General features: G+C 34.0%; 1 protein-coding gene across 1 annotated transcript; it reads right to left on the bottom strand.

Annotated features, from left to right (window-relative positions):
* Positions 1-215: 215 nt before the first annotated feature.
* Positions 216-13,143, bottom strand: MS3_00011175 (uncharacterized protein; the record flags this gene model as incomplete). Its single annotated transcript, XM_051219581.1, has 9 exons — positions 216-423; positions 2,097-2,117; positions 3,536-3,556; positions 4,528-4,548; positions 5,419-5,439; positions 6,854-6,874; positions 8,000-8,020; positions 10,646-10,661; positions 13,071-13,143. The coding sequence occupies 9 exons, from the start codon at positions 13,141-13,143 to the stop codon at positions 321-323; spliced, it is 318 nt and encodes a 105-aa protein (XP_051064342.1). The 3' UTR covers positions 216-320.
* Between the last annotated feature and the right edge of the window lie 8,636 nt (positions 13,144-21,779).

Consider the following 21,779-nt stretch of genomic DNA (forward strand, 5'->3'; position numbering starts at 1 on the left):
CAATGAAATCTGAAGCAATCGACTGATATTTGCAAAATGAACAGTCGCGTTTGAGACGATGGATTGATATTGTGCAAATTAATTATTTACTATATTGTTCTCAGATTTTAGTGAGATGCTCTATAATTTCGTGTCAAATACATTTGATTTTCCCCACTCATTTCCTTGTTCACTTCAATAGTACTTGAATTCATATCAATCAAAGATGAAATTAATTTCAAAGAACAGGATTTATCTGATCTTCTGGTTAGATTTTCTAATAATAAAGTAAACCGTCCAAGTGTTACACATGTTTGCAGTAATTCTAATCCATTGGAATGTTATTTCTCTTCAGTAGTTGTTTCTTGAGGTAATCTAAACTTGTACATTTGAGATGTGTTATGTTGTTTGATTTCCGTTTCATAATCTTTTAACATTAAATTACTAGAGTAAAAAGAAAATTTAAAAAAGATGTTACGTAACAGACAAAAAATTCCCTAATCATTGTGATATTACAATGAATTATGATTGTGAATTCATATTCGTGTGCTGTTTTATCAGTGAGATGTATATTTTGAACATGGAATCAAATACACATGAACTGGTATATTATTTCTAATCCTGTGTCCTTTTTAACAATAGCGTACAATTGCATAAAACTGGACGCGTATAGTTAATCACTGAGATTTGAAGTCAAGTGACTTTGGTTTAAAGGTAGTCAGATTGAATCCATCTTATTACGAGTACAATCAATAAATTTAGGCTTGAATCATATGAGCGAATACTATGTCGGTAACTGTGACTAATAACACTATAATTTTGGTGGAGTTTTGTACTTTGAGCTGGATGGTTTGGTCTTGGAGCTTTCAATGTTCTTCTGAACGAAATCATTAGTACAAACTTCAGGTAGAAGTGAAGTGTTCGATTTCAATGTGCTTGTTGAAATCGATCCAATCTATCAACCAGTCAGAAAGATTGTGGATAAATATTGGACGAAGAATCAAATCACTTTGAGATACGATCAAAATAAAGAAGTAGACAACGACAGATTAAAGGTCAGCAATAACCAATTTAGATCGAGGTCAACACGAAAAGTTGCAACTTGTATTTGGAAAAATTTGAACCATTCACTTCTACCTGAAGTTTGTGCTGATGATGTCGTTCGGAAGAACGATGAAAGCTCCACAACCGAAACACCCAGCTCAAAGAACTTCACCAAAATCATTCACCTGAGCTACAAAGCTTGTCCAACATCTCAACAATAAAATTTCTTCAGGCAACTGTAATTATTAAACCAGTTTTCAGTCTTCACGACAAACAGAATCACCTTATGTAACGATTTTTAGAGTTAAATTATAAGAAATATATGTTAATATTCTTACGTAATCATCCTACAAATTTGAGATTTTACACTGTGCACTAGTATCAATGCTTCTTTTATTCTTTATTGATGAACTGTTGGATAGTCAAAGTCTGTCTGGCCTTATGTATTAATGAAACTTGTTAATTCTGAAATTGTACTCCTCGATGTTTTTAAATACAAACATGAAAATTGGTATATATGTATATTGCAACACTGTATTGCTAAACATACATCAAAGGCTTTGGTTGATTGTTCGTTTGATTGTGATTAAAACAACTACGTATGTTTTCCACAGTTGTATAAATTTAGTGGGTAAACTCCAGATATGATAAAAGATAATTGCAGATAATTTCAAGTAAATCTATGCTAGACGTGGTCGATTTCATTTGTAGCTTTTATCTAGTTATGTACGTTAAAAGACATTGTACAATCAGTAAGATATTGAGGATGATAATGCTAGCAATTTTATCAATCAACTGTCTAAAGGTTGGGCACCCGCGCGAGAGACTGAAGGTCCTCGGTTCGAATCATACATGCGAGATCGTGGAGAAGTTTCATACATTGGCGAAACGGTCTCCCAATGCTTCCAGGTTTTCAATGGTCGTCTAGATAGTAATACACAACTAGGGGTATAATCAAGCAGTTGATCATTTAACAATAAATAATTGTTGTTTAAATGAATTTATAATGTGTTTCATTGTTCAATACTATTCACACATACACACACATACAATTAGAACAATAAAGTACTTACTCAAATACCCATAGCAATTTCCTGAAGGCATTCAATAAATGAATAAATCAAAGAAAGAATGGTTGTTATCAGTGATTTTGCCTAATTTTATCATATTGTTTCACCTTTACAAACTTATTGAGATATTTCAGGACCAATTATATCATGTTATTTAATACTTTTAAGTTGCATTTAGTTAACTCATTTCAACATGAAAGTGAATATACACATACGCATACACAACAATCGAAGTCAATCTTCAGATGTTATTTGTCCTGTTTAGATGCTTGATTAGCGTAGTTGTATAGTACTGAACCTATCATTGAAACTTTACCAATTGTACGTTTCAGTTTGTAAATGTGTATGACAAGATTGTTTGAATATGATTCCATACTCTGCTTTCAATCATTGATTCTCTTCGCGCATCTTTTGGATTTTGTTTCTTAATTTCAATTTTTCATTGGTCATAATTAATTGTATAAACTATCGTGACTGTTACACCGAAGTTTTATAAACCATACCATATCATGAATCTACAGTGAATTAAGCTTTTACTGGAAGTTGTTTGTTTTCTTAAACACAAATAGTTGTATTCCTTGATCTTTTAAAATGCAAACATAAAAATTGGTATATATATATTGCAACAGTGTAGTCCCAAATACGACGAAAGGCGCGTCCTGGATTCCACTGCTAGCCACTAACTATCTTTACTTAACAAACTTGTGACTTAAAGCTATATCGAGGTAATCCGCCCAGGATGCACATATGCCAACATGAGACTGATCAATTGCAGTCCTAAATAACAATGGGAAGATACAATTAAAACAACATCAAGTAAACAAATAGTTGTACTATTGTAGTTACCGAACACTCAAGTGGGAAGACCAATTTATTGTTTAATACAAAATTACGGAATGTCTTCGTAGCAATAAAAACCATACATTGAATACTTCATTCGCATATCTCTCATCAATTGTCTCTTACAAACTTCATCATTCCTTCATTCTTGCTGTTATAAAAAATACTCTCTGTTTGTGTTCCTTTTCTCTTCAGTTTGATCTTTTTAATCTTCTGCTGTCAGGTATTTCACTTCTGATTGGTGTTACATACTACTTATATTTGTCAACATAAGTAGCATACACCACACTATGATAAAACCACCATTCATTGTCATCGATAAACAATTAATTCAATAGATCAATCATATCATACTTACTAATGAGACCTATTATTAACTTCAAATAGAGTTTTTGATGCCAACTAGTTACCAGTGATTTTCAGTAATACTTGACTTGAGAGGTCGTTAAACTTACTCATAATATACAATTATCATTTATGTGTTTAACATAAATGTTTTTAGCTCATATGTGATTATTCTTCGAACAACAGGAACTTATAACTATTGATTTGGATAGATTATGTAATATGGAATATACTAATATTTCTTAGATTAAACTTACTTAACGATATAATGTATAAATCTTTAAATAAGTAAAAATGGTGAGACTATAATTTATGAACGAACCAATTAGGTATAAGATAACAGGTCTTGGATTTTGGTGCGAAATTCATTCATCTATTTTACTAAATAATGTTTTCTCCTTTTAGCCTTCGTCAATTCGTGATGAAAACCCTTAATCTAATTCATAACCTTAACTATCAAATGTAAATCATAATTCTAATTGCTGACACTGGTTTATAGCCCTTATTTAGTCTTAGTTATTAGGTGGACACACTCAAGATCACTTTAGCGTTGCTCAAAGGTCCTCCATAAATTTTAGTCTCATCGAAGAAACTGTATTGATTAAGGAATTTCTTATTAATGAAAGTAATAACTAAGATGCAACATATGCGGTAGTTCCAATCAAAAAGTCAGTAAATATATGTTACTTAATGACTTCATAACTCTTTGAACTTTGCTCATTAATTTGATCTAACAGACAAGACAATGTAAACTGTGAGCTATTTCTGCCATTTGAAGCATCAGTCAAACTAAAAATATTAAACTCATTTCATACTTTGCTTTACACTGTATTATATAGTGCATAATCTACATGTCATAAAAAAGGTCGAACTATTGACTTTCGTGTAGTAATCTAGATAATGAGATTCCTTATGAGTGACTTGATACTATCTTACTGACTAGAATGGATTCAGATCTCGTATTATATGCTTTGGGTTCTAATGACTTCCCACGTATTCAACTAAGATTTTCAACAACAAAAAACTAAGATGAAACAGCTGACTAATATCTTTTCAGTTTCAAATAGTTGTTTGTCTGAAGTCATTTGATGATTAAAACTTACTTAAGGTGGGTTTGCAATTTGGATAGACCTACATTCAATCACATGGTCAACCTAACAATCAATTCTATGTTGTTATGTAATACAGAATAAACTGTATTTATAAAAGTTAAACATTCATATTATCTTTAACTATGTATTTTATTTACTTTGTAAATGTAAGATCTTCGCTAAATGTTAAATATATTTGTACAAAAGAAAGGTGTAATCACATGTTAATTAAACAAAGAAAATGCAAATAGAAAGAAAAAAAGCATAGTTCGATATTGTGCTCAGATACAGTACTCTGTAAGTCTGAAATAAAGGGTTTGTCTTGTTATATTTATCCAGTAAGAATTATCGGTATTAATCTGTTCATCTATGTAGTTAAAAGAGCTAAACACATTCGAAATTCGATCATTTTTGTTTAGTTGAATTCACGAACCAATCTAAGCTAGACCAACATTGAAAATCTGGAAGCACTGAACAGCCGTTTCGTCTTAGTATGGAGCTCATCAGCAGTACGTGTCCACGATCCCGCACCAAAGGGATTTGAACCCAAGGCCTTCAATCTTGTGGGCAATCGCTTAGTCTCCAAACCGCTGATTCGGCATCCAACGGTGTTAATGTCTAACTTCAATCAATCCACGATCTTGCGCCACCGTCCACCATTGTCTTCTGTGAGTGACTGCTTCTACAGCAGACACGGTTGAACTCCACTGATCGCGGCTTTTCACTAGAACTCACTGAAGACAAGTTAGACGTTGACATTGTTGGATGCCGAATCAGTGGTCTAGAGGCTAAGCGTTCGCACACGAGACTGGAGGCCCTGGGTTCAAGTTCCTTTGGTGCGGGATCTTGGATGCGTATTGCTGAGGTGTCCCACACCAGGGAGAAACGGTCGTTCAGTGCTTTCAGGTTTTTAATCGTGGTCTAACATTCACCTATTCATGATATCAAATGATATTCTTATTTAGTAAAATACAATAATTAGTTTGGGAAAGTTCATTGTTGATCATCTTCAAAGTATTCAAAAACGTTCTTTCATTGTTTCAACTTACAATTTCACTTCAGGATTATCACTAAAATAATAGTCAAGACATTTTTCATTTGATATTCAAGAATAGATTTTGTAACCAATTAATATATCAGAAGAAATTTATGGATGTTACCCTTGAAATCAAATTTTACTTGCTGTGACAAACATATAAGTTCTTATGAGGCCGTTTGTATGAAGATAATATCGACGTTTATCATGGATTGATCATTCACTTATTAACATTTCTGAACTCATAATCAAACAACTAATAATCCGTAGAAATTATCACTGAAATCATTGATTAATATAGATATGTTCCGGCTGACTAACGAATTTTAAAAAATTGCATCACATCTATTGATAGAACAACCACTGAAAATTAGAAAGAAATAGATAGTTATTTCATCTTAGGGTGAGATTCTTTCACAGTATCCATTCTCATTCATACGAGTGACTCTCAAACAGCTTTTAACACTTAGATTATTTAGCCTACATTTATTGGTTAACATTTCAACCAGTTGGCGATACTGTACAATAATCTTTCAGTGGAAAACAAAACGTTTCACTTGAATCCTTAAATGTTAAATCTATTAATGTATTATAGCAATTCTCCTTTACATAATTTTGTTATTGGAATAGTAGCTATTCGTATATCTTAGTATTGTTGTCATGTCTGTATGAGCATTTGTGCTTGATCACATGTGATGCTTACTTACTTACTTACGCCTATTACTCCCAATGGAGCATAGACCGCCGACCATCATTCTCCAACCCACTCTGTCCTGGGCCTTCCTTTCTAATTCCATCCAATTCTTGTTCATTTTTCTCATGTCCATCTCCATTTCCCGGCGTAATGTGTTCTTTGGTCTTCCTCTTTTCCTTTGGCCTTGAGGATTCCATGTGAGGGCTTGTTTTGTGACACAGTTGGGTGCTTTCCTCAATGTGTGTCCTATCCACTTGTGATAGCCTACCTAATATTCCTTTTTCTAGCTTGATTGTTGGTTGCTTAAGTCTATTGATGAAACATTAGCTTCCCCATAAAGTTATACTTGAAACTTAATCATTCAGATGAGTCTTCATTCAGTCCTGTTTTCGGTCGCTCGAATTAGCGATTTCGCTCGATTTCGCTTGATGTGCTTGTTTATGGCTTAGTGGTCTTTGCTATTGTAGTCAACGGTTCATATTGCCTTCTGAAGTCCATATACTGTTGGGATTTATTTATTAATGGTTATCAGGATGATTGGTATACGAACGCTCAAGAATTATTTCGAAGATAATCCACAATAGTATGACCATAGCATTTAAGATTGTTTTATGTGGATATACATCATCATTGGTAACAAAATATGTATTTATTCAATCAGATCGAAACGACGTAGATATGATTGTGTTTTATTTATAAATATCATCCTGAAAGCTGAATGAAGGAAATTGAAATGTTGGAAGTTCAAACTCACAAATACACAGATGGACGAGGACTTGAAGTAAAATCAATAGAAAAACATGATAAGCATGAGGTATATGAAAGATGTAATAGATCACTGTAAACATCAGTATCGGGAAAAAAGATCATTTTGATACTATCGGTAAATTCACTTGAGCTTTGTTTAGGATATATAGTTTGTTAGTCAATGCCGATAGTGAATTACTTTTTCTTAGTGGACCACTAATGTGTTTCAACTGCTAATGGGAGATGCTGTAAGAACTAACAATTTTAACTTTGGGATCAAGGAATTAAATGGAAGTCGGTTGTATTATGGTTGAAAAGTAATTAAAAATTGCATGCTTATTACTTATCGTATTCAGTTCGTTATAGAGGTTTCTTTCTATTTTCTTTTCAGATCTGATCGTCACAAATGATTTCTAGAAAATGTGTGCTGTCATAGTTTTATTCTTCCTTTGTGAAAGAAACTGCTTGTTGAACCTCGTTAAACGTTTCGAAAATATTTTGCCGTTTACCCTTATTTTTATAACTATAAAGGTGTTGTAAGCAGAAATGGATGGTGGCTAGCACTGGAATCCAGGACTGATCAATTGCAGTCCTAAACATCAATGGGAATATTCAAACAACCAATACAAAATGTTTCTGCAGCAAGGTTAAATGATGAATTAATCTACTAAACATCTTGAAAATCCATTTTTTGATTTCACCAAAATGTAGTCCTCTTTTTGATACTGGCGGTTACTTCATAGTTATGTTACACTATCCGAAGGCCTTCCTGTAGAATAAAAAGTGTATATATTCATTGTATATCTTAAAATGGGTCTTATAAAGAAGAAATGGGAAAATCACTTCCATTCAACTTACTCCACACAATATCACTAGATTCCGTTAAGATTGTATTGTAGGAGGTCAGTTATAGGTGTAAATATTTCGGAAAAGTATTTTACTTATCGTCTACCTGCCTTTGATCAGTTAATGTAGTACAAACTTCATGATTTAAAAATCGACCCGTCAACAGAAGGGATTCGTTAAACTATTTATTACTACCCATATTTCACCTATTAATTAATAATAACTTATAAATCTTTGTTGACAAACTTTACGGTATGTTAATTCCTAACGTAAATTCCAAGTACCTTCAATGAACCCATTAACTTACACAGGTGTTGGATATCTGTATCTGTTTACAAACGATTTGTGAATAAAGAAAAGGAATAATATTGTTGTACTCATACATTTAATATTAAAATTAATGTTTCGTTTTGTATTGTTTGTTGGAATCTTCCCATTGATGTTTAGGGCTGCAATTGATCAATATCTTATTGGCATATGTACATCCTGTGTGGATTGCCTCAACTCTGGGATTTTGGGGCAACCAGTTGATGAGTCCCAAATAAAACGAAATACGCGTCCTGGATTCCACCAATAGCCACCATCCATCTTTGTTTATAAAGCTTGTGATTTAAGGCACTGTCGAGGCTATTCACTCAGGATGCACATATATCAATAAGAGATTGATCAATCACAGTCGTAAACACCAATCGGAAGATTCAAACAAATAATACAAAATGAGTTTAAACTTCACCCCTTTACACAAGCAAGTGGCTGTCACAACACAGTAGCTAAGTGGATAACGCGATGGTGCTTGAAGCGAATGGTACTGTGTTAGAGTCCCGGAGTGAACATCAACTCTGTGATGCAGGTGTATCCAGCTGACGAGTCCCAAATAGGACGAAACGCGAATCCTGGATTTGACTGCCAGCTACCATCCGTCTTTGAGATAGAATGTGTTCATAATTTCATCCTTTTACAGAACCTCAACAGACCGCTAATGCGTGATCGTATTGAAAATCACATAATTCTTGAGTAATGTTCACCGTACCCGAAACAATGTAACATATCGTTTGTGTAGATATTCTCGAGTAGAATCGATTTCCTTACATAGTTACATATTTTCGATTGTGAATAACTTACCATTATTTATTAAATTGTCACTCACATGATAATAAATTGACACTTTTAGATCATTTTAATCAGAAAGATTGTTTTTGCAGTATTCAGTAACTTAAAGGTCAAACATATGCTTCAAAATAAACTTTGATTGACTGTATTTCTCACCAGTATTTTCACATTTTAATAGATATTCAAAATAAATTAACTTGATAGTTAAACTTAGTAAGGTCGTAGACACGCGTTGTATCGATAGACAGTTCCTTAATAATTGGAAGATTACTAATTATCGATAAAGCGAGTTAGGTCTCGACTATGTTTACAAGTGGTCAGTGATGAAATTCTAGAATTTAAGTGTCGACTGTAAGCTCAAAATTCTTATAAACATTGTTTTCTTTATCATAGGAACTTATACATTACTGTTTTTTCTTCCAATTGGAAGGAACCGTCGAATAAGTTCATAGTCACTTCTACAAATATTTGTGTTGTTATTACACTTATGTTTCAGCTGATGATGGCGGCCTGCTTGAACATTTGGGTTACCTGTTCCTGTCATCTAGATATTTCAACAAGTTGTTTTTGTTTAACACACCATTATATTTGTTATTCAGGTAATCTGTTCAGGTGCCTTTATGAAAAGTTTACAACTTTTCACTGTACAAGTTACAAAAAAACACAATCAGAGACATCGCGGTTGCTGGCAATATGCAACAAAAAGAATTTACATTATTTAGATGTCGATTCGGTGAGGCGGCGAGACTCTAATTTATGGACGAGCCAATCAGAAGCGTCTGAAGGATTTCAAGGTTACGGCGCCAACTTCCGTGCCTAATGCTAACGTACGATGGGTTCACAAGGAATTTTGTACACAACGTGATAATTAAGTGGCTATAACAAATAAAACAGCAAGACTATAATTTGTGAACGAATCAATCAGTTATAAGATAACAGATCTCGGATTTTGGTGCGGACGTCTTTCATCCATTTGGCTAAATAGAGTTTCGGCATTATAGCTGATGTCAGTTCGTGAGAAAAACCTCATATATAATTCCTATCTAAGGCAAATTATGAAAATTATTACGAACTGGGTAATTAAAGCACCAGTGACAGTGGCTGCAGCCAGATACTACAATACATATGTATGTTTGGAAAGCGTACAAACTCCTATATAGACTTGGTTATGTGCGTCGTGTCGTTATCCACAAGTAGCATTTTGTGGACCCAACAACCTAAATGTTCACAAACAGTAATGAAGCTATGTTGTTAAGGCTGAATGAGTTCTTGCAACCCTATCATGCCTCCAGAGGCCGACTATTATGTAGCCATATGGATGATTTCCTCTACTCTATGCATTACGATTTTAGAACCTATGAACCTCTTTCTAAACTTGAAAGTTTTTGAATCATGTAAAAGAAGTGTATCCTTGGTTTTGTATGATATATTCTTACTCAATATAAACTGTATTCTCATTGGCTAATATTCTCAAGGTCACTTAAAACTCGTTCGAAGGTCATCCGAAAATTAGAGTCTCTCCGGCGAGACTATAACTTATGAACGACCTTCTGCCGCCAGACATTCCATTTTCGACTGATGATACATATTGCTTATGTCCGTCAACGTCGGTACCAAACCTTTACAATACTTTTGAGGCATGACAAATGTCATTTCATTAATATTAACTTATCATTTAACACTGTGATTAGTATTATTGTTCTAAGTAATACATTAAGACAACTGAAAGTGAACGGAACTATACAATTGACTAAATCTATAAGGTGTTTATATAACCATGAAAATTTGTATTATTAAAACTAATATAAATAATTATTTACTAATAAGAAAGTTATCAACTTACAGAACCTCTGAATTAGCTTTTGTTATAAAAGAAGGAAAGTATTTCTATTGAATAATTTATAATAATCAGTAAATATATCTTTCATGAAAAAGGAGGAAGGGATAGATTTCTGCTTGAAATGAGAATGAACGATGTTGTGTAATACAACAATGAGAGCTTTGCAATTAAAACATGTAGCTCAGAGTACGTAACACTACCCAAACCACTCATGTGAACCAAAAATCTTCATCATTCAATTATTATCAGTTTGCGGCTGTGTAGATTGTTGAATTTCATTAAAATCAAGAACTGCTTTAAATTAGATAACCATTGAAAATCTAAAGGAACTGGACGGTCATTTTGTAGTAAAATGGAACTACTCAACAGTGCTCATATACTATCCTATATTCAGGAATTGAACCCAGGATCTACTGTGTCTCTCATGAAAATCTAAATTCTAGACACCTAAACCAGTATTCACGGCTGTACAAGTCTAACTTCAATCAGTCCACGATATTGTTTAACCATCTTCTATTGTCTCCATTGAGTAACTTCTTAACACCTGATACAATTTATAAATTTATTTTATGATATTTGTTTATTTATGGAGAAATGTTAATGTATGAGAAAGATTTTGAGAACTATCATCCTTATTCTCTAGGTTATATTCCGAAATGATGAATTGTATAGATCAGATTTTAATATTGGCTTTCAGTTTATCAAATGAAGTAAATCAGATTATGAACTAGAGCGATTTCGGTAATTAGTTTTGACCTAGATATTGAATGAAGTTTGAAACACAACAATGTATTTCTATGACTTTGAAGACATTTTGTATATGGAAGATCATTACCAAAATGATCATCATGTACATATTTAGGCTCTAATTAAATCTTGGTAAGATACGTTTCAAGTGAAGTAACCATCCATTATGTAATAGATTAATTCCATATTGTTTCATTTTTAACATGGACTACATCATATCATTAGGACACACATTGAGGAAAGCACCCAACTGCGTCACAAGAAAAGCCCTCACATGGAATCCTCAAGGCCAAAGGAAAAGAGGAAGACCAAAGAACACATTACGCCGAGAAAGGGAAATAGACATGAAAAAAATGAACAAGAATTGGATGGAACTAGAAAAGAAGGCCCAGGACAGAGTGGGTTGGAGAATGATGGTCGTCGGCCTATGCTCCATTGGGAGTAACAGGCGTAAGAAAGTAAGTAAGTACATCATATCATTAAGATTTTAATTGTGTAATAATCTGAATAAATTTTATGTTTGATGATTACAATCGGAATCATTGAGGTAACTGTATACTTTGATTATGGAAGATATATAGCAACTCACGTGCAATTGAGTTTGTTCTCATTCAATTCGGTTAAGCCCTTTTGTTAACTTATTTAGTGAACAAATTCATCCGTACTATAGTAACTTATTGTATCTTTATTATTGTTGTGCTTGTATGAAATATGTATTATTGAACATAGCTTACCGCCTACTCATATGTTCATTCTTCTAGCTTTATTATTAGCTGCTCAATTGATTCGATGATCCATCCATTTCCTTATATATATACATGTACATTTAAGCCCACACACTCCTCTACACTCTCGGTTCGCTGACTCACTCATTCGCCTCACTGCTTTGTGGTCTGAGTTATCTGCTAATAAAACCGTAGTCGCTGGTTCTCTTTTCCTTTTGATTTCAAACACCGTTGAGGATTATATGACAACGGTTACGAGCGTGAGTGGTCAACGAAGCACAGCCACTACACAGATAACGTTTAACTGACTAGTGAAATCCTAATAAAAAAACTCATGATAGTAAGCAATCAAGAATGAGTTTATGAATTCGTTCAATGTGATCATCGTTGAGTGATTTGATTTTAACCATTTTATTTACTAGCTATTTCAATTTAGTATTCGAATGCAATCTGTCGCTTTATGTTACGTAATATTTTTGGTACTAAATTTCTTCCGTATGGCATTTGATTATTTGAAAGTCATTACTAATCACTAGGATGAATGTTTGCGCATAAAAAGAAGGTGGTATTTTTGACATTGACACATTTCATGGAGCAACGAGATGTTAAGTTTCAATGGATGAAAGCTAGAAATTATATATTTTTTTTCTAGACCTGCTTATTCTTAGTTCAAATGCATATCCGATCATCATTGCCAAATTCCTTGAAATCAAGACTTACTGTTATTTGACTATCATCATACAGACACTAGAAAAATCACACTGTAATAGTTCCATTCTTCACTTTAATAGATGATTAGCATCAAAAATTTAAGTTTTACGAAACTAGTCACTATGACAACAGGTTTTGATTAATATATTATCGGTGCATTTAATTAAAAAAAGGTAATCAAATACTTCCCTTAGAAACAAAAGATCATATTTATATATATGCTGAATACTATCTGATTAACTCACTTTCAGTAGTCTGTGTTACTGATAATACACTGAAGAGGGATATACTTAAGAATAAAGTTATCAGGCGATTCATTTTTTCAAATTTCTTTAAAATGAATGAAATCTGGTGTATATATGTATACCATAGGTGAGCGATATGCTTTTTGTGTTTACTTTAAAAATGCATTGAGTGAAACTGGATACCTCCTCCTTTATTGTTAATCAGTGTAATTTTAGAGTAAGATTACATAAGCTAAGTAAACGTGTTAATATGTAAAAAAAGAAATGGATCCATAAAAAAAATCATTCTTTTGACAATTAGAGACAACCCTATTACTGGTACTGAAGTTGGCTGATTATTAAACTATCCTTAGTGGCAATAACTTCAATGTCAAACTTGACCTTCTGTTCAACATTTTTTTAGATCGATAAAATTACGATTTAGCCTGTTTCATAATGTGGTATGAGCTACTTATCTTCACATAAGTAGTATACAACGATGGTCAGGCATAGAATGTATTTCAGTAGAAGATCGAGAAGCAAAGAACGGAAATGGAAAGCAATTGGTATGAAAATGCATAAACAATAAAATCTGAGACGATGGACTGATATATACAAATGAAACAGTCAAGTTTAAGACAATTCATTAATATTTTGCAAATTAATTATTTACTGTATGGTTCACAGATTTTAGTGAGATGTTCTGTAATTTCGTGGTTAAGTGCATTTGGTTGTTCACGCTTGCGTTTGTTCATTACAAAAGTGGTTAGTTTCATATTAATTTAAGAAATCTTTACTTCAGTTGTTAAAGTGCCATCCAAAAAGACAAAAGGAGTAGATGTTATATGTAATTTTGATAACTGACGAAGTTTAGATTGAAGCCATGGACGGAGCAATGCTAGACCATTATTGAAAACCTGGAAGCATTGGACGGCTATTTCGTTCTATTATGGAACTCTTTAACAGTTCGAATTTGCGATTCCGCACACGGGACTTAGACCCTGAACCCTCGGTCCCACGTGCGAACACCCAATCTTTACACCACTGAACCGGCATCCAACGATGTTAATATCTAATTTCGACTAATCCACAAAGTTGTGCGACTATCTTCCAATGTCTTCGGTGAGTAACTGCCTCACACCCGGCACGGATTGGCTCCACTGGTCACGGATTATCACTAGAAGTACAAGAATTACCTCCCGAGGCCATTCACCAGTGATCACATAGTAATTATCAGTATGAGATTGTGGAGATTATTGCATTTTGACTGAGATCATGAATGGATCAATGTTTTCAATGATCAGCTAGCATTGATCGATTCATGATCTCAATCAAATACTCAATAATCTCCACGATCACATAGTGATAAATACCTAATTTTATTGATCACAACTGAAATTTACAGTAGCATAATTACCAGCTCACGTATAAAATTCGAATACAAGAGGAGGGCCCATAAGGTTGATATTTAAAGAAACTGATCGGTTGTACCTTTTATCATGTCTAAATAACTGATGTATATCAATAAATCCTGATAAACGCCTTCCTAAAGCCTGTTAATAATGCTGTTGGTTAGACGTAATTCTTTGTGAATTAGTGCCACATGTACCTGAAGACAAGAATTAATGCTTAATCTTCATAAACATTCCATTAAATTACCAAAATGCTGAACAGATGTTCAGATAATTCTGTGCTTCCCTATTTTCAGTGACTTTCATTCAGATTAATCACGTTACGAAACTGTCAATTAGTATCAACTGAAGTGTTTAGGAATGTGATAACATTTAACTAGCTAAACAGTTGTCTACGTAAGATAATGAATGTCCGTTGGCCGGATACTAATCAGTAACAGCCCACTGTGAGAGAGAACAAACCGACTTCCATCTAAACAAGAAATTAGGAAAAGACGTTGGAAGTGGATAGGACATGCTTCGTAGAAATCATCATACTGCATCACGAGGCAAGCGCTAACTTGGAATCGTGGTGGGAAACAAAAATAATGAAGGCCAAAGAACACACTGCGTCGGGAATTGGAAGCAGACATCAAAAGGATGAATAGCAACTGGAAATGATTGCCCAGGACAGAGTTCGATAGAGAGTGCTGGTGGTAGACCTATTCACCTCCGCGAGAGGTAATAGGTGTAGGTAAATAAGTGTAAATAAATCATATAAAAATTAGTGTATTCAATTATGTATTAGAACAGCATATATAAGCGAACGATACTGTTTTGAATTAGATCGTTATCAGGCTTCACTTCAATATAAAGAAATATTAATACGCATATACAAAATTATTAAACCAATTAAGGCAGTTCATAAGTCAGTGATAACAGTGGAATAGATTACATAGATAAACAATAATAAGTAAAAAGCACAAATTGAGAGCGTTTTGATAGGTGTACTCTCTGAACATTTATCACTACGTAATCTTATAATCATTATGACTGCCATTTCAGGTCATTGACGTATTTCCTGTTATGAAACATTGATTCTTATCACAACTAGTACACCTATCATCACATTATCAATTTGTGCTTTTTACTTATTATGTTTATTTATGTAATCTATTCCACTGTTATCACTGACTTACAAACTGCCTTAATTGGATTAATATTTTCGTATATGTGTATTAATATCACAGTACATTAGAGTAAAGCCTGATCAGGATCTAATTGAAAACAATTTTGTTCGCTCTTGTATTCAGCTGTCGCATTTATTTATGTCTGGTATCAAATATATCCTTGTCTATATCACCTTTATGTTCATATTTACGTCCTATAATGCATAGTTTCCTGTTGAATTATCAAGCTATTCAACAGATACGTTATTAATCTTTGTTTAATAAGTGAAAAACTGTTTTTTTTTTGTTCATTTTCTTGTTTTTCATTTATCGAATAACTAAATTGTGTAATGTCTTCTAGAATCCTCTAAATAAACTTTCCTTTATGGACTATCAATTAACAATCTAATGTACAAGTTGTTTACGAAATTGATAGGACGAAAAGCGAATGTCCGGCGCTTTAACCGCGTTAGTGAACTTAGAGTTCAACTAGAGGAGTTGGAAAACCCTGATTCCAAACCAATGGTGCACATGAACTCCAGTATTCTGAAGGAACAAATAGCGTATGAACCAATCGTTGGTCACTGTCTACCATGAGACTGCATCTCCTGACGTTGCTCCACTGCCTTGTGGATTAGACCTTTAGGTCAAAGGCTCCGGGTGTGACCCCCCAATAAAACTGCCTGCTCCGGTTTGGGCACCCAGATAGTATCCCAGCCCTCACACAAATCGAATGATTTATGTAGAGCATATATATTTGATGCCTCCTTGTACCAATGTTTATATGTTTAAATAAACAAATGTAAATAAATATTACTGTGTTTACAATCGTGAATATACATAGTAAATTAAAACGAATCCGACACTGGAATACTTCGTCAGAACTAACTGATTTCAAATGGTTTTATTGACTTCTAGGAATATTCTAACTAATTTCAAATATGAATTCATATTCAGTATCATGAAACTTATAGCGACCGTCACAAAGTAGTATTGATGAGTCAACAAAAGAGGTAACTTGACTAACTTAGCTCATTTAATTATAATTTCACCAGTCATTAGTTAGCATTACCAGTATGTTTACAAGTAATCAGAAGTAATTGTGCGATAATAAGATAGTTTGAATACAGAAATCTATTGACCAATTACAAAACAATCACTGTCGTCTATTGTCATCAGTTTGTATTATCGTTGTAATACATGAAAGTCCTATTTCACATGTTCGTTTAGTCGGATACTTCTGAAAGATATCATAAAAAAACAAAATACTTCGTTACAATTGCAGTGAAAGTGAACATAGGTGAAGACAAACGATTATATTTAGCATAAAATAGAAAAAACCATACTCCAATACTTCATTTCGAAAATGTTCATTTATTGTCTCAGACTTCATTGTTTCTTCATTTTTATACCAATTACTTTTTGTTCCCGTCCTTCCCTTTTCGATCTTCTCAACCTTCTGCTACCAAGAGTTGTATTCCTAATTGGCGTTATAAGCTACTTATGTCGACATAAGTAACACATACGACACAATCAAATCTTTAATAGTAGTCTATCTAAACTCACTTTGTGATGGAGTTTTGTACTCTGTGCTGGATGGTTTAGTCGTGGAGTTTTTATTGTTCTACTGAACGACATCATTAGCACAAACTTCGGGTGGATAAACTGTATACTATAATAAATTCAATTAACGATTAATTTTTTTAGATAATTTAAACTTCTAATTTTGTATTTTATTTCAGCTGTCTGGTGAAATAATTCTTCCGAAGGAAATATTTCATCATTTGTACCAAAACAATCACTCTTTTCCCATTCAAATCATTTATTGGGATATTAAACAAAGCGTTTTACAAGATGCTCATTGTCCAAAATACTTATCGGTTGGTTCTCGTTTTTATATTTTTGTTCCCTATTTGATTTTGATCACTAACAAGAGGAAAAAGCCCTAACGTTGTGGGCCTGTCACATAACAGTTGGAACTGAAGTATTTACTTGAGTTCATTATGGTTACCTACAATAATCAAATATCAGAACAATAGTCATGTTTCGTGATCTTACTAAACTGTTTGCATGAGATGATGATGATGAATATAAAATGTCTAGAACTATATTTGTTTTTACGGGACCCACAAACTCGAAAATTTATATATACAAATGATTTATCGGTTGTAGAATAGACCTCTTATATTCTATAGTATAGAGGGCAGTAGTAATTTGGATTTGTTCATGATTCAAACATTTATTGTAACATGTATATTCAATGATTTTTTGTAGCTCCAAAGAGAGACCACACTTCTCTATTTGTCACACTTTATATGTAATCACACTTATATCCAATATCATTTGTTTCTCTGTAACAATCGTAAAGAAACAGATATAATGGTTTGGTTCTATATACATACACTGCCGCGATCGTTGAAAAACAAACGCTATCTACGCCATCTGTTCTTCTGCTTTATTGGCCATGGCTTGTTGATTGAGGATTGTAGTAGTGTTACAACATCCTTTTAAATCTTCCTACACTACATTGGTGTTTTGACCTGGATTATTATTAATAATACTGTCGGATTTAATCGTTATCGTTACGCCACCGGTGTGACACGTGCAGAGGAACATCTGTTTATCAAGTGAATTTATTTGTGGTTTTTATCTTGGAGAACAGCTTACAGGTAACATTCATTGTCCCTCCTAACAACATTATCAGTGAGAACTGATTGTTTGGATTTTACAACTACTGATGAACAGCTTTTCCTATCGGCCTGGATTTAATTCATTATTGTTCATAACTGTGTGGTGGTTATCTGCATTTTCGTTTGTTTTCTAACCTGACCTGATTTTTGACCTTATAATTGTTATTCATTAATGTTACTGGCTGATAGATTTGGTGACTGTGTGTGTTATTTGTACTAATCTATAATGCCTCAGTAGTTGATTTCCCGCTCATTACGAATTTCAAAATTCCAAAATTCTAGGCCTATATGTATTAAATATGAGATAATGCATGAAACTGTAGAGTGGTGTCGAATCGAAATTGACTGTGAACACCGCTACAGAGAAACACGCGCCAAATAAAACCAAAAAATCCCCCGGAAGCCAAATATTAGAAGGCAGCTAATGGACCAAATCGAGGTATATTCGCTGGCGATCTCGTGGTATCGAAAGGATACCGAGATCGTGCCAGGATACAAGCTTGGTTACAGAACGTAACCGAATTCGAGCGAAGCCACAATCAAAGTGTAAGAATAATGGATGTTTTTAGCACAGTTAAACAAAAACACATTAAAACAAACACTGGTACAGTTGGTTATAATAATAATTGTTTTCAATAAATCAATAGTGTTCTCGTGATGTAAGTGAGTCACTGTAAAACTGACTTCCAGGACAACAAGGATCCTACTACATTACTTAATTATCCTAATCCGACGTCTACCTAAGGTCATACAGGTAATCGTTTAATTGACGGTAATCCTTGTTCTTGAGAAAATATGGATAACAATTCATCGATGAATCACAAAGCAGGTTACAGGGATGAACATATGTTTAGCAAATATTTATCCTGTGGTCAATCTCACGTAATTCACGTGCCTTTCGTCATGATAAATGTTTTAAGTGTGATTAAATGGGACACATCCAGTCGGTCTGTATAACTACTGTTCATTTCGCCGCGAGTAAATCTGAATTTTGTAATTCAGATCCCATTGATTTGAGTGATTCTAGTAGTTATATACTTTGCTTAATAACAGCCTCCAGTAATTCGCTTCATATCCAATAAGATGACCTTTGTCCAGTGGTGCTTTTCACAATTTCACTGTTTGCATTTATAGTGTCAAATCCATTATTTCCGTCGGAAGTATAAAGTCAATAAGTCCCGATTCCATAAATAAGCCTACTAAAGTTTCTATTCTGAGTATTACTAGTCATAAATTTCCTATATTTTAGTATTTTAATTTGCTGATTAAAGACGACAAGTTTGTAATCCTAAATTTTGAATTCCTCATCACTGATTGCGGACAATCTATCCGAGGTCTAAAAAATTTGAGAATGTCTCTGGGACAGCTTTCCTTATTGACCACTACAGACGGTCCTAAAGAAATACTCGATAAGGTGTTGATAACGGAATCAAATTGCGAAGCATCACACACTAATCCAAGGCCCTCTTATTTAGATGCTTAAGCGAAAAATGTCAAAACCTTAAAAACAAACATCAATTCAATTACCGCTCCGAAATTCAAAAAAACTAGAGGATAGTAGGTAAAGTCTCTCTGTGTAGATTTGCCAGACAATGATGAAATCTCTTAAACAAACAATTCTTTGTCCAGGTAAGGAGCGTTTACAGTCTACCAATGTTAGATACTGTCAAGGGACTGATTTTCCACAATTTACGAATGGTTCGCTAGAAATGGTCGATATACCCATGGTTCATATGCAAGCCAGTCACAACAACCGAATACGTCACAAGGATCTGAGTGAGTCCATCTCAAATTATCATGCCAATTCTAATACTATTGTGTACATGCAAACACTATACTCAATACACAGTTGAACATGCATATAATGAACCTAGGGAGAAAAAGTATAACCGGTTACGGGAATCTGGATTCCCACTTAAGATGAGGTGGTTGTGGTATTTGTACCAATTGATGATTTCTCAATTTTTAATATAACACATACACTTGTACCCATCGACTGAGATGGTTGGGCCACGTGTTACGTATGTCTGAACACCGATTACCACGACGTGCAATGCTAACCGGTGTTCGGAATGGTTGGAAGAAAGTTAGGGGCGGCCAAACCAAAATGTGGCATCAGTCATTGAAGTCACTAACTTCTAATCTGAGCCATGTTGGTAGATGCAGACCACTTGGTTGGGGTCCGCGTGACTATCGTAACCAATGGTTGGAGACTCTTGGTGACATGGCTTAGAATCGATCACAATGGCGTCGGTGTATACACTCTTTATCTTCCCTTAAACTAAGAGATTAAAATCGCTTCATATCTTTCTTTCTACGAACTAATTCTTTCTTCCTGTACTATATCCTTATTGCAATCTTTCTTTTATACATTACCACCACTGAATTAACTACTTTTATGAATCCGGTGTTCATCTTGTTGTGTTAATGAGGTATGGCAACTTGGACCGATGCATATATGTGCCTTGTCCTACGTTGTAGCTGACTGACTGACTTGTACCCATATAATTCTACCTGCCTTAAGTTGCACTCTTTTGGGAATTTTTTAGTTAATTAATTAATTACATTTCTTCTAACATCGTAATTTGGTACGTCTACTGATTAATAGTTGAGCAGGGTCTCAGGTTTTATAAATTCTCTAGCTTTCCTTGTGCTTCATCTGTCCACAATTTCAATATCATCTCAGGTGAGCTTGTCTCTATAGTTTTTCACATTTATTGACATACGCAAGGCCATATCGTGGCTATCAGTAGCTAACTGTTCTTACGCATGTGTAGACGCAGAAGATGTTCACTTCTTCGTGTGTCCTATGTACTATTTAATGCTAATTATCTTGTATGTGTTTGTTCTGTCTTCCCTTGTTATTGATTTAAACGATTATAATAGTGTATGAGTTATACCTTTTCCTAGCTACCCTTATATCCTATTTTTGATTGCAAAGACGCTCTCTGTGTAGAGTAAAATTATCCACTTTCTGACTTTTAATTACGCATTTGGCGATCTGTCTGAAACATACTTCTTGATGACGTTTGTGGTTAGTTATTTTTCCTAAATTCATTCGACAACTTCAGACAAACAAACAGAACTTGTCAGTTCACTAAGGTTCTAAGCAAGTTCTCTCGGGTACATAAGATAAGTCTGATACAAGTCATAGAGTGTTATTGGTTTCTTAGTCATAAACCGTGACACCACCCTCATTGTACAGTATTTCGCTGACCCCAATAGATTATTTTACACGTACATGTACTTTAACGTCCGTCACATTGATTCACCATGCTTGACTGTTCTCACTTGATCTGCTCTACCTGATATAGCATACTCATTATGTCCACGGTCGTTGTCTAAATGGAGCGTTTATCTGTATATCTTATACATAACTTTGTTTTAACACATTGCCATTGTGTTGCATGTCGACAGACATAAGTAGTATGTAGCACCGGTCAGAAGTTGAATGCCTGGCAGCAGAAAAGGTTGAAGAGA

The sequence above is a fragment of the Schistosoma haematobium genome, chromosome 7 (assembly GCF_000699445.3).
Source record: "Schistosoma haematobium chromosome 7, whole genome shotgun sequence".
Classification (NCBI taxonomy): domain Eukaryota; kingdom Metazoa; phylum Platyhelminthes; class Trematoda; order Strigeidida; family Schistosomatidae; genus Schistosoma; species Schistosoma haematobium.